Below are 24230 nucleotides of genomic sequence, written 5' to 3'. Positions count from 1 at the left end.
GGGCGTCATCATTAAAAGAGTTTAATCACGCTGATCTGAACCTAATTACAGTGCTAAATCTAGGCAAATCCCAACAACCCAGCTTCCAGTCATCAAATGTTAGATCATTATTTCTACTGGGAAATTAGTGAAGAAAAAATCATTGACGGGAGTTTACGTTTTACCAATTCAAAGTAAACAAAGCCAGATCACCGGTGTTATGTCAAAAAAGAAAATGGCTCTGGAAAACAGAGAGAGACGAACAAAACAATGATTGCGCCATTTATATATATATATATATATATATATATATATATATAGCTATGATCCATATCACGGATTCAGTGGATATACGAAGACATTGATGAATTCCCACACATGTTTAGAGAATAGTTATCTGCCCTGCTGGCCCCTTCAGCTTTTTAATTTTTTTCCTTTTTGTTGGAAAGTTGACGTTGAATGTGGGCTAATTATAATAATTATAATTATAAAGATTACTAAAAAAATGGTCAAACACTATATAACTCCACCTCACACCTTGGTACATAAATTTCTCAGTTTTTTTTATTATTATTATTTGTTTCGTGTAGTTTTAGGTTTGTTGGTTTCAATCCTTGAATTTTATTTTCACCATTATGAACCATGTTTCAGTAAAAGTCATCTAGAAAATGAGGGGGAGAGAAAGATCTCAACCAACTATATCAAAGCTATAAAAACATATCAATCTTGGTGACAATAACTTTATCTAATTAAAAATAAAAATTCAATAAAAATAATTTTATCCTCTAACTATGCTGAAAAGCAGATCAAGCCTATAAATATTTTTTCAATTTGGTTTGGTTTTCAAGTTCTTAGTGATGAAATAGTGTTTTTAGATTCAAAATTGGGTTATTAAGATTTTTAAAATAATTTTTAGGTGTTTAAGATTAAAAATAAGTTGAAATTTGGGTCTTAAGGGTTCAAAAGCTCGGATCCTGATATCCTAAATAATTAAAATAATTAAAAAATAAATTAATGAATGATATATTGTCTATCTAGATGACATGTTATCCGTTTGATTTAAAAATAAATTTCGAGGGCAAACAATCATTCTCCCATTAAAAAACCACATAGTAAACTTTTTCCCATGTGCTAATGTTTAATCTCGTCCTTCCACTTGGCTTTTTAAAAAAAATTCATTTAATTTTTTTAGTTTTATAATAAAATTATCTTTAAATAAAATGATTTTTAAAAAGTATTATATTATGTCATAATTTTCAAATAAAATTAGAGCTTTTTCTAGTAATATTAATAGTTATTTTATGAATAATTATATATGAAATTCGAATTATTTGTTTTATTTTTTTCATACAGTCAAATAAAAATAATAAAAACATAATTTTTTGTTTCTTGATTAAAAATTGCTTAACATATCATGATAAGGTTTTATATGAAAAATCAAGCTTTTGATACAAAACAAATATATATTGTTTGGAAAAATAAATAAAAATGAATGAATAATAAAAACAGAATTTCATCTAAAAAAAATATCTTTTTAAAATATTTCAAGTAATGAATATTAATAATGAAAATAAAATAATATATTTTTAAATAAAAAATACTTTAAAAAAATAACTGCTACACCATTTTCAAACCCTCAACTTTTTTTATTATTATTATTGAGAAAGAAAAAAGAAATTGCAACGGAGTCCCCTTGGCTACAACATGGAGATAATGACCTGAACGCCTGTAAACTCCTTTTATAAACAACGGTTCAAGAGAGCAGTTACCGACCTTTGAGGCTTTTGTTGACGCTTGCCAGGATGACTAGATGTCTAGGTTGACAAATGATGCTGAGAGTGTCTAGAATGCACTTCTGCTGCTGCCCCCTTGACGCATAAGCAAACACATAAAAACACAGGCAGATAATTGCTGCAGATTGAATCAGGATAAATTCCTGCTAATGTCGATTTTAATTCGAACAACATAAGAGAACCTATCCCAAATGGGAGGAAGGAGCAGCCCCACCTTCATTCATTCGATAATAAACATGAACCAGTCATGTTTGAATTACACAGAGCTTCATCTTTTTGGCATCTCAAAAACAATTAATCCGATAGGCCTACACTAGCAAAATTAAGTGATTTATACTCCAATCATCACATCGTCATCCCCCTGTCATTAGACCAGACAACCAGTAGCGTGACTGCTAGGAGCTAAGCTGCCGAAACAAGCAACCTTGAAAGTCAAACCGGTTTCTAAACTCAGTTGACAGCGTGTGGAAATTTGTCCATTCAGGACCCTTTGAACTCCAGAGATGGGGGTAGCCATGACGAATAGGAAAGAGGACCAACTTATCAGGCACTGCAATTCATTTAACTATATTTCCTTCAAGGGTTTCAATCTATAATCCACTGAGATTTCTAGTGTTTGGTAGCGCATGAGAAGACTTGTTCAAGGCTGGCTTTCCATGAGATCAGCAAGTGTAATCTTCCCACAGTTGCCGGTGTCTAGCCTATCAAATTGCTGGCATATCTGTAGAATATCCTTCTCCGATACCTTTTCCATCTCCTTGAGCTTGTATATTGCATACTCTGATTTACTGCAAATTTGAAACTAATGTAAGTAGTCAATAAAGACAGAATATCCAGTCTAGGCCAACTAGACTTTGATATACACACCATGCCAGATTGCGAAGAAATGACACCATATTGTCATCCACTCTCTGTTATTAGATAGAACTACGTGGAAGCTACAATTCATGATACTTATTTCTTGGAAGAGTGAGAGAGAGAGAGAACCCCCGTGGTAAGAGACAAAAGACAGCTAGAAATTAACTGAGCCTAATCCTTGAAATTCATAACGGATGCTTCTTGAATTAGCAAGAAATTTAAGCCCTCTAAAAAATCCATACGAACAAGGAAATTTCCATAGCCATATTTGAAAATTGATGTCTGCCACATAGATTAAGAAGCTATAGGCACCATGAAGACCTAAGTAGTAAGGAAATAGAGTCATGATCAAAATGAAACCTGTAATAATAAATTTCCCAATGATACAAATGAAGCCTAAACAACTTCTCAAAACCGAAAGAAGAAACCTCAACAAAAAATTTCTTCAATAACTCAAAGACCTAAGTCAATGAATGTACATATTAATTGAACAATAATACCAGAATACGCTTTTCATTGACTGCATTATTCTCCCCCAAGATTTCATAATGAATCCTTTGACTAAGAGGGAAACCAATGGAAGCAAGGTCATCTAGATTACTGAACCAACATTGTCAGAAGTGATTAGCCTTTCTCTTCAATATAATGAGACAGCAGGAATCGTCCAGATGCAAGGTTTTGATGCTTCCCTAGGGAGCTGTATCAACAACGCAAAAACTAACTTGCCAACATGACAGCTAACAGGTATATATATGTTGTGCTCCAAAATTCACCGAACCTTGAACCAAGTGCTTCAACTAGTGCAAACATATTCACCATGTTATCAATTATTGTGGGTGCCTACATAAGACCTACTGGGTGGTACCACATCTCTGCATATGCATATAACTAAATCAATGTTGTTAAAGGTGAAAGGCGGTAAAAGATGCCAAGCCTGTAAAATGCCCAAGGTGCTAGGCACTCGCCCAAATGAACCAAGACAATATGCTATAAATTTTTAAAAAAAATGCAATATTATATTATATTATATTATATAAATCTAAAATATATATCTTTCCAATTAAGATTAGATCATTAGAAATTCAAAAGAAAATATAAAATACCATAACATGGTAGTAAGTTATATTTTTCACCCTTAAAACAAATAAGATAATTTAAAGTAGTAAGTAGCCAAATAGATTAAAAAACAAAATTAAATATCAGTTATAAAAATTGAACAAATAGGTCAAAACATAAATCAGCTAAAAATAAAATCCAACCAATAAAAAAGAACATCAAACAGGTGCTAGCCTTAACGCCTTGCACCCACTCGCAAGGTGCTCGCCTAGGCGACACATCATTGAAATCCAATGCCTGAGGCTAATAAAGGCATCGGGGCCTCACCTCCCCTCACCTAGAGCGCCTAGGTGAGTGCCTTAGCGCCTCTTGACAACACTAAACTAAATAAGCATTGGGAAATTGACGCTACATTCTATAATGTTGCAACTTATGTACCAAGATTCTCAAAACATCATCAGAATCCTTTCATGTTTGTAAACTGTTTTCCTTTTTTTAAAATTTTGCAAGCCATGTAGTATCCTGGGACCAGCTTTTGTGCACTGAGACTTAAGCCCACCTCTCCAGTACAGTAACTAGGAGATACTTGGCAGATTGATTAAAAAAATAGTAAAACATTTAGAAAACAAAATAATACATACACCAGGTGCTTATTGAAGTCAAATATAATAGTTCATGTGGAACTATAGGTATCTTTTGCTTGAATGAAACTATGTACTATAAAATATCAATTTAAAATAAGTTTCAGAAATTAAAATATAAGGAAAGACATCAGAAAGTTTGTAGTTTTTAAAGAACAGACAGACAGATGGGATGACGAGGCCCCATGTATAAATCTCATGTTCTCTTATACGAGGCAGAGGGTTCTATTGGGAGCATGGACAACCAGTCACAGAAGAAGAACCACCATGAACTAACATGATAACTGGGGTAAGAGCTTGTCTTAGAGTCAAATTACTTCAGGTCTTCAGCAGTTCAGACACCATTATGACACGAGTTTATTGCTCTAATTTAGCACAAAAGTTAAACACTAGCCTCTATTCCATATTCACAATGCTATATTTGGCAGGTTTCTTGACACCATTAATCAACTTTTCCACCAAAAAGCCTTTTCACCAGACAAAGAATATTTGGGACTATTATAGAGGAAGTACGAGGAAAGCAAGGCCTATGCATAACAGGGTGGCAACTTGTCCAGTCAACCAATTTCAATTCATGATTTCGACTTGTGTAGACCCAGGACATGAATCAACTATGATCATTCACTTAAAATAGGGCTAAAATTCATTCTCTGCACAACAAGATTTACACTTGCTTCACCCTCGAAGAGAAAAGGTACAATTGTTTTACAGGTGACCCTAAGAGCATGTATTCACATTTAACAAACTGTGGATTTTATAGGACAGGGGCTTATACATAACATTGAGAAATTTTCTTGGGATTCAAGGAATGAATAAGGTTCAATATGGAGTCTGGCAAAGTAATGAAGTACCTGGCCAAATTGAAGGTTTCCTCAACTCAAGGGAACAAAGAGGGTTAAATTTTCAAACAAATCCATAACTATTACTCGGCGTCAAAATATTTGATTCGACAAAAATACCCTTAAATTTTATGAATTATCACATATATTAAGAAATTTTACTAGTAAATACCAAATTTACTGTCTTTTTAAAACAAATACATATATTGTCTTACCTTAAATTCTACGTGCTTAAACTAAAAAGACCTTGACAATTGCTTTACAGTTGACCCTAAGAGCATGTATTCACGTTTAACAAACCGTGGATTTTATAGGACAGGGGCTTATACATGGCAAGGTAATGAAGTACCTGGCCAAATTGGAGGTTGCTTCAACTCAAGGGAACAAAGAGGTGTATATTTTAAAACAAATCCATAACTATTACTCGGTGTCAAAATATTTGATTCGACAAAAATACCCTTAAATTTTATGAATGATCACATATATTAAGAAATTTTACTAGTAAATACCAAATATACTGTCTTTTTAAAACAAATATATATATTGTCTTACCTTAAATTCTACTTGCTAAAACTAAAAAGACCTTTGTCCTGTTTATATAAAAGGATTTTCTTTTTTTTTATAGGACAAAAAAAAATATATGGCATTACTGAATATGTAAATTAAACTCTATATCCAATTAAGAAATAGAATAAAATATTAATATGATTTCTAAAAAAAATATGTTAATCACATTTTTCATTATATTTCTATTTATACATCACATAAAACCTTAAATATCTTAAAACAAGCTTTTTGAATAATTCATAACCTATAAAGTACCTTATTGGCACTTTATTTTGCCTATTAAAACTCTAAATACTTTAAAATAGGTCAGGAAAACTCAACAATAAAATTTGAAAAATACTATCAAAACTTATCAAATTATTAAATTAAATCCTTTATTTTTTATTCATGTCTATATCTTTAATATTTGTCTCGCTTATATTAAAAATTAATTTTTTGAAATAAAAGGCTTTGTAAAAACTATACTGCTAATATAATCATGTTATAATTTAGTGAAGCATTGAATAAAATTTGTATTCACATTTGTATCTTATGTATTTGCGTTATATATATATAGTTTTATTCCAATTTTATTCCTACATAGTATTTTATTGATTTTTTTTTCTTTTTCTTTATAAATGAACTACTAAGAGTGAGCTTAAATATGTCTAAACCCTATCAACTAATACTTCAACTTTCTTCTATAACCTACTGAACTTTTAGGAAACCTGAAGGCCACATGCACTTTTCAATTAAAAAAGCTTTATTATAACAAATTATGCAGCAGTTGAGCAAGTAGCCTAAAATGCATAGCAAAAGGTAAATGTAACCAAGTTAAGTTGTAAGCAGTTTACTGTAAGTTGTGGCTCTCAATGGCTCTTTATACAAAGTGTTTGAAAACGTTAATACCTCATTATCAATATCCAAATTTTGCAAGCACTAGTTACATAAACACAGAGCTTTAATAACAACCTACAAACTAAATCTCATTCTTTACCAAGTTATTCTTACAATGTGAACACAAATCTCAGAAGCTCAACTTTTCACAGAAAACATCGCAATTTAAGCCTTTAAGTACTAATAGCAGTTTGTACATGGTTTTCTGTTTCTTTCAGCAAATTAAAGCTCAATTGCATGTCAAAAACTTGTAATTCTATGTAATTCAAGGTCAATACATATACTAACAAAACAAAAGGGAATACCCAATATGATTATGGAAGGGTAAATAAGATAGTCCAGATCATTATAAAACTTTAAGAGAGCAATTTTATTAACCCATGACCTTCAAAGCAAACAAGTGGAAGCATGTATGCTGCAAATGTGAAAAAGACAGTAACAAAGCATACCTCACAAACCCATTGTTGTCAATGTCTGCAGCAAGAAACTCAGAGACAGTCATGTGTTGACCAAGCACCCACTTTGCCAACATCCTATGCCGCTTATCCACTCTTGCCTCAGCCAAATACAAAAATGCTCGAGCAACAGCAAGTGTCGACACAAGCAACCAAATGGAAGCGAAAATACGACCAGCCAATGAAGTGAATGCCCTATCACCATATCCAACAGTTGTAACCGACATAACGGATAGATAAAGTGAATCCAACCATCCTAACCTTTCGACAAAATGCATAAAAGCAACACCAACTCCAATACAAAGAACCACGACACCTAATGCCAGTCCCACCTTCATTCTTATCCTCATCCTCCCTTTCTTCACATCAATTATATATGAACCAGCAGATTCCTTTTCAACCCCCCTCTTAACATTCCTCAACAAATGACTCTCTTGCAAGTCAAGCACATAACTAACCATCCCAGAAAGCAAAATATCAACGAAACCAAAACCAATCAGCACAAACAAAATGGAGAACAACTTGGTAGCAGTACTATCTGGGGTAATGTCCCCATAACCAATAGTACACATTGTCACAATACAAAAATACAAAGCATCGACAACTGGGTTCGTTGCATTTCCTTTGAACTTATCACGATTAAGAGAATATATAAGCACACCAAGAGACAAATACAGTACCAAGAGAACAAATGCTTGGCGTACTATTGATTGAGAACCAAACTTAGGCTTGGTAATGGCAGGGTGGTTAAGATCATTGATGACAGCCATAGCAGGTGCAGTTTTGGACCTGTGAAGATTGGTTTTTGTCCATTGACAATCAGGATCAACAAGCCAAGATTGCTGTTGCTGCTGCTGATGGTGATGTTGTAAGTGAGGAGAATCAAGAAATGAGCTAAAATCTAGATTAGGAGTGGAGGATCTTGGTGAATTGAGAGAAAGAGTCAAGGCTTCAAGGAGAGGAGAAGGGTCTCTTGGAGAGGCAGACGATGGGCCAAAAATAAGGCGGTCTTTAAGTTCAGAAGGAGTTAGAGGGAGAGGCAAAGAGATTTCATCGTCTTCAGGGAGAGGGAAAAGGGGTGGATGTGGTTGCGGTATTCTCTTTCTTGGGCTTAGGTATGGAAGTAGAGGCTCTTTCTCCATATCGCCGATTCTGTTCGCCGGTAAATGGTTACCAGAGGGATAATGTTTTAACTTTTAAGGATCCCAAAAGGTAGGGATAGTTTTATAGACAGATGCAAAATTTGATTTGATTCAATTCGGTCCTTTTGCTAATAACCTTGTACTACCTGCCTTTTCAACTTTGTTACAGCTTAATACTCTAATTTTAAGAATTTATAATTTAATCCCTTATCTTTCGTTAAAAGCTATCTTCTTTTGTTTTTCTTTTTCTTTTTTTCAAACGGAACTTCGGGGGGAGAACTTATCATCACTACATACACATACATACACCGTGATATAGATATTTTCTTAATCAACGTTGAAATGTTTTTTATTTTTTTTTAATACAGTAGAAATAAAAAATAGAAACTAAAATCTAAAATGAAATATACTCATCATATCAGCCTCGAGTAAATGTCACATCCTAGAAGGTGGGCTTTTCCAAATCTAAAAACGGTCATCTCCCTTAGCAACTAGTTTAACTAGGTAATCTATACATAAGTTACCTTCGTCTAGAATATGTTGGATATTTATTTCCTAAGATCATGACAACAAACCTTTGATCCATGCAATGATAGAACCAAAATTGTGGGAGCTTGTGGAATCCTCTTGTATGAGTCTGAGAGAGTCTATAGAATACGAATTAAAAATAATCTTAGTCATACCACTATCCCAAGGTAAACTCATTGCTAAAAAGATAAAAACTAATATGCATACAAAATCAACTACCATATTAGCATCATCGTCTTTCTATACATGATTGATGTCAGCTATGTTTGTTGCTTACTCAATCCCAAATTTATCATTTAATTTAACTTAATAAAAACTAATATAGCAAGAGCTATGAGAAAATTAAGCTCATAAATAAAGGATTAAGATATAGATTTTGTCAAATATGAACCCTAAGTTATACTGTGTTCAAGAATTCAGGGGCTATTTGCTCCAAGATTTAATGTGTGAAACTGACGTGTGTTTCGCTGCATGCATATGAATAACGTATGATTCCACATTTCCGCCGAGAAATAAGCTACGCATCTTCACGCGCCTTTGTCACTGCCATGACAAGTGGTTCTTTTTAATAAACAATCCACACTTGAATCGGTACACTCATCAAAATTTGGATTCAAATCTAAAATAAGAAGAGGAAAAGCAAACTTATTTGCTAGCGTGTCAATGATTAGTATAAAAACATCTTTTTCCAAGAGAAATTTGATCTTTTTTCGAGAGAAGCTTCGGTTCCACTGCTCTTAGTTGTCACTGTGACTTTAACATATAAAAAGCCGCTTTTATGTGTTCATTTGAGAAGCTATAATTTGTAGCTTTTCCGCTTTCATATGTAATTTTTAGAAGCTATAATTTGTAGCTTTGCGAGCACTTATCTTTTTTATTTCTTTTATGGATAACCTCGTCTGTCTGTTAACCTCGTCTGTCTGTCTGTCTGTCTGTCATCCACATGCAACGAAAACGAATAATGGCTGCCACAAGTGTGCCATCATCAATTATTGAACATAGTCCCATTTCCTTGGATTATTTGTATTGGTTTGGAACACTATGCCAGAAAGCAGAAACCAGCCACCCTTTTTATTGCTTAGATCTTGTTCAATACTCTATACAAATCAACACCAGCAAATTTAGCGACAGCCACTGCGCCTCTAGATGCTCTGGTTGGGTGTGCTGCAACTTCTGCAGCACATCCCCTGTTCCCTTCTTCCAAACAGAGCGCAAGACAAGGATAATAATTTAACCAATCGTTTAACCAATGATCTTCGGAATTTTTAATAAGCCAGGAAACCTCCTTTGTAGGATACAGACAACAGCATCCCATGTCTCAGACTAGCTATCTATATACAGAACATGCCATGAGCCATCTAGACTCGCCACGTTTACCATTTTCTTTCGTATGTCATATTTCTTCCATTTAATGCAAAAGATAAGAAACGCTATGAGGTGACCATACCATAATTAAAGGGTTGAACTAGTGAGCTACGAACAATTGGATTCCCACAAATAATGTTTCGTCATGTATGGCAAGTCACATGTGAAGTTGAGTGCGACAAGACACCAAGGAGAACTACAATCTTTTAGCTAGAGCAATCTTACAAACATCCAAGCAAATCAGCAATTCACCAGAACGAAATATATAATAAAATAAAATAGTTACCAATAGTTTGAAAATGCCAGTTACACACCGAAGTTTCACAGTTGTAGCCATGGTAATCCTACTTTCTTATCAATACATCCCATCACATTGATCCAACAACCACGCCAGCCCAGCATCGGGACCAAAATGAATCTTTTCACATCATCATACCAATTTTGACTTTTTCAAATGGCAAATTTGGTGGTTGTCAATGCTAGCCAGATTCATCACTCAAACTCAGAATGAGTCTTTGAAACAGGATTGATAGGGACATGAGGATTATGACTACAAGGTCTAGCAAGGAATACAGATGAGCATTTTACTTACAAAACACACAAAAAGTGTCTAGGATAAATATACTACCAATATAAAACACCGATTGAAACACAGGTTGCATATGAGTTAATCATCGTCATCTAGAACACTCCGACGCCTCTGGATCTGAAGAATTACATGAAAAGGTCAAAAATCCATATATCCCCCAGACACAAAAGGATATCAAAAAAACAGTTTAATCATTCACGACTTACTGTGACTTTTGTCTGCTTGGTTGTTTGGTTGTTAATCTGTTCCAGCATTGATATGAGCCGCTCCTCAGAAACCTACAAATAAAAAATTCAACACAGTATGGTTGAATACTTTGTAAACGCTCTGGGTGAAAATTCCTATATAGATCATAAGCACCCAAAATATACTTAGGAATGAACCAAAGTGCACCAAGCCACGGCCTTCTGTCATACCTTTTCAACTATTTGACCCATTTGAGCAGCTCTCAAGATGACATCTTCAACACCTCTTGCCTTCTCAGGCTTCACCAGAGCAATTCGGGCAACTGCACAGATAGCATGAAAGTAAAGGAACACAATTGATCCCCCAATAGTTGATAAGACAATGAAAGGTCATATTAACACAGATACATGTTCCTGTGCACTCGGCGAATCAATTTGGATCTGCCGCTGAATTGCAAGAAAATTTCCCTTGGCTTATTATTCTAGTTGAACACACAGGCTTTGGCTTTGGTGGAGACACTAGACCCAAGACACATTTCACACCTGTGTTTGGTTGTAGAAGATGAAGGATAGTCCAACCTGTCACTCTTTAGTTTGGTTCATTTCGTTTAATTATTGGACTTGATTTACGTTATTGTTAGACATTTTGTTTTGTGGGCTATACGCCCAATTGTTGGTGTTATAGGGTTTTACCAATTATATGTACTTTTTTTTTACATCTCACACCGTTTTTTATTAAACAAGGAAAGCTACAAATTATTCTCTACTCCCCTTTCCCTTCTCTTCTCTTGATTCATCTCTTCTTCTCCTCCTCCTTTCTTCCCTTTCTTTCTCCCCTTTTCTTTCTTCTAATCTTCTTTTCCCACGTCAACCTAATAATCTCTTATTTTTCCGTTACAAATTGGGCATTAATCCACATACCTTAACCACCTGAAATCTCCTACTTTTTCCATTACAGCAGAGTTCAAATCCACTGCCCAAATCAACCATTCACTTGCCAGCAAGCCAATATATGTTACCTCTCCAAATTTATAGCAATTGTAACAGGCTAAATACCAACACAATTCGCTATCCAAATAACACTACCACTGTCTAGGCATCTCACTGAAACAACCCTAACAACACAAACCACCCAATAACCCAACCATAATAACCCTTCAACAGTCAAATCCAACAGCGCCCCCCCCCCCAACCACCAGCTTCCACATAAAACCACAACAGCAATAATGCTGAGAGCAGCCACCAGCAACAGCCCTAACAACGTCGCCCCAATCTACCAGCAAATCAATCTACCAAACCAAGAACTAGCATTATATTTATCATTGGCATAAAAGGAATATATTAATGTTATTTTGGATGCCCAAGTTGTTTTTACCAAGATGGCTAGGTTCAACAAATCCTAGTTCATGGGCAGGGCTACCTGCTTCAAACATTGCAGCTGCTAAATCCTGATCTTTGAAGGTATTATCGAAGCCGCTTGGAGCTATACTTGACAAGGTCGAGTTCTTTCAACCTTGAGGAAGTTGGTGGGAACACTAAACCAGAGACACAATTCACACCCATGTTTGATCGTAAACAATGGAGGATAGTCCAGCACATCACTCTTTGATTTGGAGTTTGATTTGCCAAAAATGAATGATCTGAGATTAATTTTGCAAAAATATTTTGACTTTGGGTTCTCGAAAATCCATTTAGCATATCAAACATCTGTTTGTATATCTTTGGTGTTTATTGTTCATCCATACCTCAAATATCATTCTGCTATAACATCCAAATAGCTTATAGGCTTATAGTCTATCCATACATTCAATGAGCATTTCTATCATATGCTTGATTTTAGTGAATGTATTTTAATTAAATTTAGATAAAAGTTTATTCAAATCTTGAGAAAGCCAGCATTATCAGAAAAGCAGTGGAAAATCTCATTGGCAAGGATTCTACTTTCCAAACCTACAAACAGATTATCAACACATGGGCCGAACCGCTGTACAATCACCAAGGAAATTACAAACATCCTAATAAAACAATATCCTATTGAACTAGCTTAATACTTAGCCCAGTAAATGTGACAAATACATTTGTTTTTTTAACAATTCTTAAATACATGATTATGAACATGTCCACAACTAATAAAGAGAAGAAAAATGGAAACTTATTATAAACCAAACAAGTTAAAATTACAAGCCACAGGGATTCAAGAATGTTCATGCTGAAACTGGATACAAATCAAGATACTTGTTACTCGGTATCTCCACCGAAAAAGAATGATTGAGAAACCGCAAACCCTTAAGAAGTCTATACAACGAGATTAAAAGAAATTCCTATAGAGTCTAAATTCTCCAACAAGGAATTCACTGACCAACTCCATTCTAACCATGCAAAATTTCACCAAAAGACATAATGTTCTATAATACCATGCTACATTATTGCATCATAAAAAAAGAGTGCCAAACCAAAAACAAAATTAACTAACAATTGAATAATGAAACAAAAGCAGTGTGGTAATTTGATGCTTTCTGAGAAGGCAACTATGAAGCAAATTTTTCAAGAGAGCATGCACAATTGAAAGATTAATTATGATCCAATAAAAGAACTTCTAGAGATGATCTCAAATGTGAACTTACGTCTTTCTCGTGCTTCAGAAGACAAAATCTGACTAAGCATCATTTGCCTTCGCTCCTCAGCATCACTGCATTAAACATATTAATAGTCCATCTTGAGAATTCTGTACAAGAATAACAGTCGCATGTCGCAACAAAAAATCCCATGAAGTTGTTTAGACAGAACCTCAATTTCTGATTTTCTATGAACTGTTTTCAAAAGTAGCTTTTTAAAAACAGCTCAGAAACAACCCAGCTTTCAAACATCTGTACAAGGTTTTGCTAATCCCTCACTTACTCAGAAACTAGAACACCATTTCAAAAAAATAAAATCTCGAGAATATAATTTATGCTCTCGTTTCAAATCAAGTTTTCGGAAACCAGAAGAGGCCCTCTGTTGAGTAATAATGCAAAAGTAGAATTTCAGAAACCGACCTCTTTGCATCTTCTTGGGCCTTCTGTTGTTCAGAATTTTGCGGATTTCCCTGTTCAATTAGTAGTAAATTTTCAGCAATGCCATCATCATAAAAGAAATAAATTTTAAAATGCCACGTATACTTCATACACACAAATTAAATTAAGAGAACTAAAAGTAGCAGTAGTAACAACAACAACAATAATGATTACCATGCCTCGTTGAGCCATGAGCTCTTGCATTCTTCTTTGTCTAATTGCTTCTAACTCAGGATCAGCCTATAATTAAGAACAACAATAAGAAGAGTTGAGCGGAAAAAAAAAGTGGTTTTCCTTAACTGTTGGTAACTACAAAAAGACTCCAACTTTGAAGTGTGTTTGGCAAAAATAATGGAAACCCACATGAGATCAGTTCATATAGTACCTACTTATATGAAATTAAACGTTCATACTATAAATTGAGTAGATAAGAAATATTAAGTAATAGGTAACTAAAAGGAGCAAAAAAAAACTAAAACAAAATAGAGGGAAATTAAAGGGGAAATAAAAGGCCTTTAGAGCATACCATTGATTGATTGGAGTGATCGAGAAAATTAGATTCTTGCTGAAGATTGTGAATCTGCCTGCCCCGCCTGGCTTTGCTTTTCTTTGCTCCTTCTCCAAAGAGATTTTGTATATTATTGGGTGGATGCTTTACGACATGGCCTAGCGTTTGGTAGACGCGATTTTGTGAGCCCTAACGGGCTACTGGCTAATGGGCCCAAAGCTACACATCCATCCATAAGCAATGGGAGCTGGTTGGACCGGGTTTAGCCTTCTTTAATATCGGGTCAAATTCAAATTTGTCGTCCTATCGCTCCTAACTAGCTAATTGATCCATACTCCACCGGTCAAATAAAAAAACAAATCTTTATTTTAATCTTCATTGTTCAATAGGCTTGATAAGCTTCAATTTTATCCCTAAATTTTGTTTTATATATATATATATATATAGTCCTTTTTTAGATTTTATGTTTTATTCCTAAGCTTTAATTTCTTTCATTGTAATCCCTTATCAGAGAATAAAAGAGCAATGAGAAAGAGTTTGGTTGGGCATATTTTGATCATAAAAAAAATCAATCTTCGTGTTAATAGGTTCATCTTCAAGAAATGAGTCTAATAGAAGTTGTTTTTCTTCTTCAAACATGCCAAAAATTGTAAATTAGGGTTCATGAAGTTTTTTTGGATACAATTTTTTAAAAGATGATTAAATGGTGTTTCAGGGCTCAAAATAAGTTTATTGAGGTTTTTAAGATGTTCCTAAACTATTTTTAGGTGAAAATTGTTGAAAATTGAATTTTTGATCTAAAAATTTGAATTTTAGTTTTATAGTCACCGAATGTAATAAAAAAACAAATTAGTGGATGGCATGCCATCTACCTAGGCGAACATCATATCGTTCATTGTATTAGAACAAATTAATCAGGTGTGCGGGCATGACTTGCTTTTTTTCTAACAAAAATCATATATATTTAGCAACCAAAGTAAATCTCCAAGATAAATAAAAAATATATAAAATAAAAAGAATAAACAAAGTAAAATATTTATATTAATATCTATCTTTTAATTCTTACTAGAAAAAATAACTTCACACTTTTGTATTTAATTATCATTCATAATTTTTTCTCCAATTTATCAATTAATATATTTTCTAGTTTATTTTATTAAACACCAATATCATTTTCCCATTCCTATGTTAGCAAATTTTATGATACCAAAAAAACAAATGTATACATTATATTATTGTCTTCTTCTCTTGTGTTTAATATTTATTAGTTAATATTTTATTATTTATAATATTAAAAATTTATATTATCTTTCCATTCTAGAGTTAATAAATTTCGTGATATCAAAAAATACATATGTAATGCATGTTTTGTTTCCTTTTTTTATGTTTGGAATTTACTTAGAATTTCACATGCAATGTAACACAAGTACCTTCACTGGTATTTATAGCATCCACACCACACTACTCAAACTTAATCCTTAGATATAATAGATAGTATGAAAGAAAATAAAATAAAAATGACCTGATTTAACCCGTTAAATTCACGATTCTAGTCATGAGATTGAGATGACTCTATAAAGAGCAAATCCAAATAAATTTTAAAGTTTAATTCTCAATCAACCATGTCAGACTCAATGTTAAATGATGAAATTTATTAAAAATTAATTTAAAAATAACACAAAAAATAAGTCAAGTCAACCTGGATTAACCTATTAAGGATTATTCATTGGTCATAAGGTCAAGATAACTTGATAAAAAACAAACCAAAAAAAAATCATGAAACCTAATTTCTAAAAAAACATAATAATAAATGATGAAATTGGGAAGAGAAAAAGGTCAATTAAAAAAAAATAAAAAATAAAGTTAACTCGTTAAACCTGCGACCCATGTCATAAGTCAGGGACAACCTAATAAAACCCAAATCCAATGTTGAAGAACCTGAGATCCAAGTCATGAGACCGAGATAAACTTTTAGAAAAAAAAAAACAACTTGATTTAACTAGGATTAAAATGATAAAACTCATGCCTTTGGTCATGAGACCAAGATATCCCCATAGAAAACAAATTAAAACAGATTGTGAAGCTAAATTCTTAACTGACTCAATATTGAATAATAACATTGGAAAAAGTTTCAATTAAAAAAAACAAAAAAGACCTAAATCAACGCAGGTTAACTTGTTAAACACTATTATCAGGTTAGGAGGTCGGAATAACCTAATAGAAAGCAAACAAATCAAATCATGAAGCATAATTCCCAATTAACTCAATATTAAAGGGAGAAATTGAAAAAAAGAAGTTAATTAAAAAAAACTCGACCCAACCGGTTTAACCTGTTAAACTTGTGATCCATGTCATGAGAGTAAAATAACCCAATAAAAAACAAATCTAATATTAAAGGGTAAAATTAAAAAAAAACATTGATTGAAAAATAATCAAAAAAGGAAAAAAAAACAAACAAAACAATTGTGCAAATAAGGTCAAAATAGGGTTTTCACAATGGATTGCTATAGTGAAAACCCTACATGTTTTAATGTATTATATAATATAATGGATTGAAAACTGACCCATGAGTATCCATTGTCATCTATAATTTTAACATGTTGATTATTAGGTTAAGCTTGGTCAACTCATGAGGGATGAGCCTGGTCCAAATATTTAGAGGAGTTATTAAATTAAGTAATTATTTCCTCTACTTTTATATATATATATATATATATATATATATATATATATAGACACACACACACACACCCATATGAAGACATAATTAACTTGAAAAGATTTATAATGACGATCATACTATGAAATATCTCTTCGGTTCTAGTAATCGAAGTGATACTAAATCAATTGAATTAGAAACAAGAAACGAATTCTTATGTCACTAGTAAGTTTCCTTTAAATCTACAATGGTATCAAAGCATGATTTTAATATATGACTTCTGTTATTTTTGTGCAATACATCTATTACTGCATAAACATTAGTTGTACATTCTATATTGAAAGAATGCTTTCGTTGAGTCTTAGATTTACAAAATTTTATTTCCTGTATTGTCATTCAAATTCAAAGAAATGCATTGGAGAATTATAATTTTGTTAATATTTTATCTTTTTATCATTAATTAGAAAGACCATTTCGCCAAATAAATGGCAGTCATGTAACTACCATTTGTTAATTAAAAAAAACTACAAATTAATCACGAGAATTGGTAAATGTCATTTTATGGTGTTGGCTAGTCAATTGGTAATTGTCATTTAACAATGGAGAAAAAAAATATTATTTGTATGAAAATAATAAGTTATGAATTGCATATTTTTATGTAATTTAAGTTTTAATTACATTATATGCATATATTTGAAAATATCTGCAATTTGATCAGTAAGAGTTGTTAGTTGAAACTAATAACTATAATTTTTGTACTTATTTAAATTTCCAATAATAATTAGACCATACAAATAGAAATTGATTAAGTGTTTAACATTATTTTCATTTATATTATATGTGTTAGATTATTATTTGTTTAATTTAGAATAAAGTGACAATAAATGTCATTTAAATTGTACTGAGATACTAATATTTATAATTGGTGTCAATAGTACTTGATATAGTTGCATCTACGAGTATTATTGCTGATTTGAACCATGAAGACAAACTAAGTGGAAAAATTACGATGTTTGACATATTGTAAGATTGAGTATCTCTTGAAAAAGTAAAAAATGTTGTAAATAATTACATAACCAATGACTGAACCTAAGCAAGGAAACATTACTCAGCACAAGCTTGATATGGAAGCACATCAAACCTATAAGTGCAAGGATTATATAGCTTGTATGTTGATGTTGAGTAGCATAAGAAATGATATAATGTTACATTTTGAAAGGCATCGTTCAACCCAAGTAGTTTGGGATGCAGTGAAGATTTTGTATGGGGAAACCTCCACTATTAGATTTCGTTAGTTAACCCTCAAAATTAATGGTTACAAGAAGCACCAAAATCAGACGATGAGATAACATCTTACAGTCATATCTAACATGATTAGTGAACTAAAGGATATTGGGCATGAGATGATTAATGAACAATAAGTTTAAGCTGTGATCCACTATTTGCCAACAATTAGGAACACATGTATGTTAACCTTACCTATAATGACAAGATCAAGACATTTGATGATGTTGCATATCATGTTGAGCTTGAAGAAGATAGATTTCTCGTTGAGAAGCTTGTAAACGAAGCTTTCATATTTGAGACGAAGATACAAGGAGCATGACTCTAATTATGAAAAGGGCAAGGGTGAGTCCTAAATATGGTAAGAGAGGAATAAAAGCAATTAGTAATGGATATAAGCAGAAGCATGAGAAACACAATAATAAGAAAAACAAGAATATGGATTGTTTCAATTGTGGTAAACCTGATCACTTTTCTCGTGATTGTATTGAGCCAAAGATAATATTTAACCATAATCATCCTTCTAACTTATACGTTAGTAGTCTTACCAAATTTGTTCCTTTTTGGATTATAAACTTAGGAGCAACCAACCATTAGCAAGGGATCGAACAACCTTTATGAAATTTCATCAAATTTTAAAAGAAAGTAGATGTATATATACATGAGGAATAATGCTTCTACTGTTGTGCTTGGGATTGGTACTTGCAAACTGGATTTGCAGTGCGATCACACACTTTATCTTTATGATATACTCTACGCTCTTAAAGTTTGACAAAATCTTGTGTTTATTCTTGCTTTACTATAATTGGGTTTTTATATTATTTTTGTTAGTTGTTGTGTGAAAATATATTCGAACAATATTTTTTATGATTCTTTTTTAATATAAAATGATTTTATGGTGTTAAACACCGTTAATGTATCTATTAAGAATTATGCTTTTATTTATGTTGTTTAAAGTTCCAACACTACTAATAATAACAATATCATAACTTGACATGCTAGATTATGACACATTGAGTAAGACCGATTACATATATTGGTAAAAGCTGGTCTTTTATGATCACTTACCAAAGAAGAATTGTCCATTTATGAGTATTGTTTTGCTGAAAAAACAACTAGATTACCATTTGGCAAAGCTAAAAAAGCAAGTAGTCCATTACAACCTATTCATTTAGACATTTGTGGCCCAATGAATGTGAGGGCAACATATTGTGCGAATTATTTCATCATAATTATAGATGATTTCACATGATTTGGTCATTTTTATTTAATCCATAGAAGTCTGAAGCATTAGATTGCTTCATTTGATATCTCAATTTGGTGGAGAATAAACTAAACACAAAAAGCAAAGCTTTAAGAATCAATCGAGGATGTGAATACCTATTTGAACAATTTAAAATTTTTGTGATGAAAAATGTATAGCTAGATAGTTAACTATTCCTTATACTCCGCAATAAAATAGTGTAACAGAAAAGAGAAATAAGACCCTATTTGACATGGTTAGGTCAATAATAAAGCATGTTAACTTACTAATTTTTTTTTGGGAGATGCATTCTTAACTGCTACCTACATACTTAATCATATGCCCTTTAATTCTATCTTATCCACCTCGTATGAACTATGGAATAACGAAAAATATAATCTAGGTTATTTGCATCATTGAGGGTGTGCAACTTATATTCACAATAATTCTCATCAATATAGAAAATTTGGTCCTAAGGGGAAGAAGTGTATATTTATAAAATATTTTGAATATTTTAAAGGATTTGTATTTATTGGTGAAAAAGCTAATGGAAAAATGACAAAGATTGAATCACATAATATTGTATTCTTAAAAAAGGGTTTTCCAACGACATGTGAAGTTAATAAAGATTTTCAATTATATGAAATGGAAAATCTAGACTATAGCGCAACAAGCCATTCAGTAGAGGACTTAGAGGAAACTTTTAATCCTTCTAAAAATAGTAAGAGTGATATTTTGTCTATTCATACTCTCAGGGAGCAAGATCATGCATAATCTTAACCTCATAGAAGCATTCATGAACTAATTTCTTGTCGTTGATTTAAGATTGAGGAGGAAACGTTCATTATTGCTCCATAAGATGATGAATAGCCTAAAACATTTAGTAATACTCTGTTTGGTCCTAAAGCAAGAGAATGAATTAAAAATATTGAAGAAGAAATGGAGTCGATGAAAACTAATCAAGTCTAGGACTTGGTCACTTTACCACCAGGACGAATATCCATTAAAAATAAATGGGTTTTAAAATTAAACATAAAATGGATGGGTCAATAAAATGTTATAAGACTTGACTAGTAACGAAAGGCTACACTCAAGAAGAGGGAATTGATTATGAAGATACATTCTTATCAATTATGAGGAGTACTTCAATTCATCTTATTTTAGCTATAGTTGAACATATGGACCTAGAGTTATACCAAATGGATGTTAGAACTACATTTCTCAATTAATAACTAAATGAGGAGATCTATATGAATTAGCCTTAGGATTCGACACTAAAGTACAAGAGCGTAAAGTTTGCAAACTTAAAAGATCCATTTATGATCTTAAGTAAGCTTCTAGATAATAGAACTTCAAGTTTCATCAAGCTATCCTTATGCGTATTTAAAATATTCTAACAATAGTTTTATAATATTGTCTTTATATGTTGACAACATCCTAATAGTTGGAAATAACAAAAAGATGATTGAAACTATTAAAAGGTGGTTATCATAAAACTTTGAAATGAAAGACATGGGTGAGGCCAACTATATTCTTTGTGTGAAAATCATAAAAGATTATGCTAAAAGACTTTTAGGTTTAACTCAAGAGACTTGCATCAATAAGATATTAGAGCACTACCACATACAAAATAGCAAACCAATGAGCACCCCTGTTGATAAAAGTTTGAGCCTAAGCCGTGATATGTGTCATAAGACTCTAGAAGAAAAGGAGAAAATGTCAAGAGTACCTTATGCTAGTGTCATCAGTAGTTTGATGTATACAATGATATGTACACATTCCGATATATGTTATATTGTTGGATTGGTTAGCCGATATCAATCAAATTCTAGTTAGAAATATTAGAAGACAGTCAAAAGGATTCTATAATATATGAAAGGAACTTCGAATTGCAACATATGTTACCAAAGAAAGAAAAACTTACGATTGATGGGTTACTCTAATGCTGATTGGAGTGGAGATTTTGACCAATCCAAATCAACTTCAGGATATGCTTTCTTACTTAATGATAATGCAATACTATGGAGGAGCAAAAAACAATCTTGCATAATCTTATCTACTATGAAGGTTGAGTATATAATTTGTTCCGAAACAACACAAGATGTTGTTTAGTTAAAGGGTTTGTTGTATCATTTGAAAATTATCAAATCAACATCATACTTGGTGACAATTTACTATGATAACACTGTGGTTACAACCAAAGATCTAAAATACCATGAAAAGACCAAACACATCAAAATGGGATATCACTATATTAGAGAAGCAATTATTAAAGATGATGTGATCCTAAAACATATCTCTACAAATTTTATGGTTGCAGATCCACTCACAAAACCAATAACAAGGGATGTATTTGTTAGACATGTGAGATCCCTTGGCATATGTAGAATGTAATTGATAATATAACTAGTTTTAAGGATCATACAAAGGCTTACAATAATGAATAAATATCATTAGTATATCATGTTATTATTTACTCTCTTTTTATGGAATATATTATGAGTATTATATAATATAATTTGTTAAAGTATGTTGATATACTTATATTAGCTCACTCACATGAGCAATCTCCTCTAATATTTGTAAGGTGAGTAGAGATGAGATTATTTGAGTTTTAATGCTCAATAAGTGATTTGGGCCCAGTGAGAGCAATTTTAACTCAAAGTAATTATTAAAAAGTCATATTGGTTAGGACCAAGATGAGGTTCTTAAATAAAAGAATCAATATGAATGAATTCTCACTATTTATGTGTTTATTATGATTGAAGGCGAGTATGCCACGAATGACAATGAGCAAATAAAAATTTCTAATTGAAGTTGATGCAACCATATTATTCAATAGTTTCACCCACATTTAACTAGTGTTTTGCCTATGTTTTATATATAAAATGCCTTGATATTCTTTATTTTATGTTTTGAAGGCACTTTTGGATGAAAGATGCAAAAAGGAGTAAATTGGAGATAATTGGCAGATTTGACCTTCAGTCGATGTTTTGTGCAGAGCGTGAGCTCTAGAGGTTGAAATGAAGTGATTCCAGTGGAATTAAAAAGGTAACATCCATACCTTTCTGGACATCTAAGGCAAGAAAATAAAATAAGGAAGAGCATGGAAATCGCAGCCTTCAAAGTCAAATCTCGCAATCTGCCAGTGTTGACCTTTGGCCATTCCAACTTGAATATCTGGAGCTACAGAAGTCCAATTGATGCAAACTCAATTTTGTTGGATTCATGACTCAAAGTTATATAAACGCTCAAACTTTCAGCCAAAAACAATATCATATGAGGGAGATATGATTTTTCAAAGATGACATCTGAATTCTGCCAGCAAACAGGTTTCGTGAAGAAACGAGTCCAAATGACATTCCGAAGCATTTAAACCGATATCCAAGTTTTTATTTCAGCAATTTAGCTCCTCTAAATCAAAGCTTGAAGATTTCATGCAAGGCTATTTCTCCTTTTTAGGAAAATAGTTATTGAAGTACTTAAATGTAAACAGTCTACTTAATGGAGGACTATTTTGTAAAATAGAGACCTAGGGTTTCCTAGGATATAAAAAGAATGAGAGAAGAGAAGGGGAGCAGCCAGCCAAGGAGAGAAAAACGCCCCCTTCCTCTAAGAAACCCTAAATTATGCATTCTTTCTTCTTTTTGATTAGTTGTTCAACAAACATGCAAGGCTAAACACTTTTTCTTGGTTGCAAGGACACGGAAACCTTCGGATTTCAAGAACTGTGAGATTTATTTTACCTTTTCTTTTCAGTTTATATGATGAATATGTTTGTTCTCCTATGCTTATTTTTCCTATGATTGTTTATTTTAATTGCTAGAGCGGACTCTGAGTTATTATTGTAGACAATCTATTGTTAAGTTTGATATCAAAACCGGAGTTGTGGTATATGAACTTGTGAAGCAACTGAGTTTAATAATTGTGGCGGATCTACGTTATTAATCTTAGGGAGAACATTCAATCAAATCAAACATAGACTGCGGACAGTTATGTTTTCTTGATTAATCAACTTATCTAGTTCTTAAGGCTGCCATTGAATTAAATTACTAGTGCGGACACTGTGGTTGTTTGATGGTTAGGGCTAGTTATACGGCGGATCCGTTAACTAACCAATGTTAAGAAGAGATAAATATTCAGAATATAAATTGATGTTTCGTTTCCATGATCAGTTCTGATTTCTGTAGGTGGATGTGTGCTTGTGACCAAGGTTTGTTCTCTTGATAATTTTCTGATTTTATTAAATTTAGTTTGATAGTTTTCTGTTTTCTTTTGCTTTAGCCTAGATAACGTCCAACCCCCCCCCCAAATTGCATATCATCTAGCATAAAAATCTGACTTGAATCTTCCTCGTGGGATCGACCCCTTGCTTGCTCTATACTATCTTGTGTGTTGTGTTTGAAGCTAGGGTAATTAATTTGTGCGACCGCGACATCGCAACAGAAGTCTATGTTTTTTGGCGACAAGACTAAGATTCGTATGGTGTATTTTCTCTAATAAAGAAAGCAACGACATACACTTTTTGTTTTCATATAAGAAAAGAGTAAGCTCCATTATAACATGTATTTAATACCATATGTGCTAATACCATTACAAAAATAAAAAAA

General features: G+C 32.6%; 2 protein-coding genes across 2 annotated transcripts; both read right to left on the bottom strand.

Annotated features, from left to right (window-relative positions):
• Window positions 1-1945: 1945 nt before the first annotated feature.
• Window positions 1946-8273, bottom strand: LOC133690433 (two-pore potassium channel 3-like). The gene is made up of 2 exons (XM_062110675.1): window positions 7059-8273; window positions 1946-2560 (listed from the first exon to the last, which is right to left on the bottom strand). Exons 1-2 carry the CDS (start codon window positions 8204-8206, stop codon window positions 2413-2415), a joined length of 1296 nt encoding a protein of 431 aa, XP_061966659.1. The 5' UTR covers window positions 8207-8273; the 3' UTR covers window positions 1946-2412.
• A 2073-nt stretch (window positions 8274-10346) lies between these two features.
• Window positions 10347-14610, bottom strand: LOC133680800 (uncharacterized). Its single transcript, XM_062103795.1, has 7 exons — window positions 14453-14610; window positions 14101-14166; window positions 13909-13958; window positions 13498-13562; window positions 11105-11196; window positions 10895-10966; window positions 10347-10805 (listed from the first exon to the last, which is right to left on the bottom strand). Exons 1-7 carry the CDS (start codon window positions 14453-14455, stop codon window positions 10767-10769), a joined length of 387 nt encoding a protein of 128 aa, XP_061959779.1. The 5' UTR covers window positions 14456-14610; the 3' UTR covers window positions 10347-10766.
• Window positions 14611-24230: the final 9620 nt, after the last annotated feature.

This window comes from Populus nigra, chromosome 1 (assembly GCF_951802175.1).
Source record: "Populus nigra chromosome 1, ddPopNigr1.1, whole genome shotgun sequence".
In the NCBI taxonomy this organism is placed as follows: domain Eukaryota; kingdom Viridiplantae; phylum Streptophyta; class Magnoliopsida; order Malpighiales; family Salicaceae; genus Populus; species Populus nigra.
The sequence above is the reverse complement of the archived record's forward strand: the minus strand, read 5'-3'. Positions and strand labels throughout refer to the sequence as shown.

Bases quoted from the DNA above. Each gene is read 5' to 3' on its own strand.
- LOC133690433 (XM_062110675.1), bottom strand. From the start codon at position 8,206: ATGGAGAAAGAGCCTCTACTTCCATACCTAAGCCCAAGAAAGAGAATA. The intron at 2,561-7,058 runs GTATGCTTTGTT...TCAAATTTGCAG, and splicing joins GACAACAATGGGTTTGTGAG to TAAATCAGAGTATGCAATAT.
- LOC133680800 (XM_062103795.1), bottom strand. The intron at 13,563-13,908 runs GTCGGTTTCTGA...TGTTTAATGCAG, and splicing joins GCCCAAGAAGATGCAAAGAG to TGATGCTGAGGAGCGAAGGC. The intron at 10,967-11,104 runs GTATGACAGAAG...TTTTATTTGTAG, and splicing joins TGGGTCAAATAGTTGAAAAG to GTTTCTGAGGAGCGGCTCAT.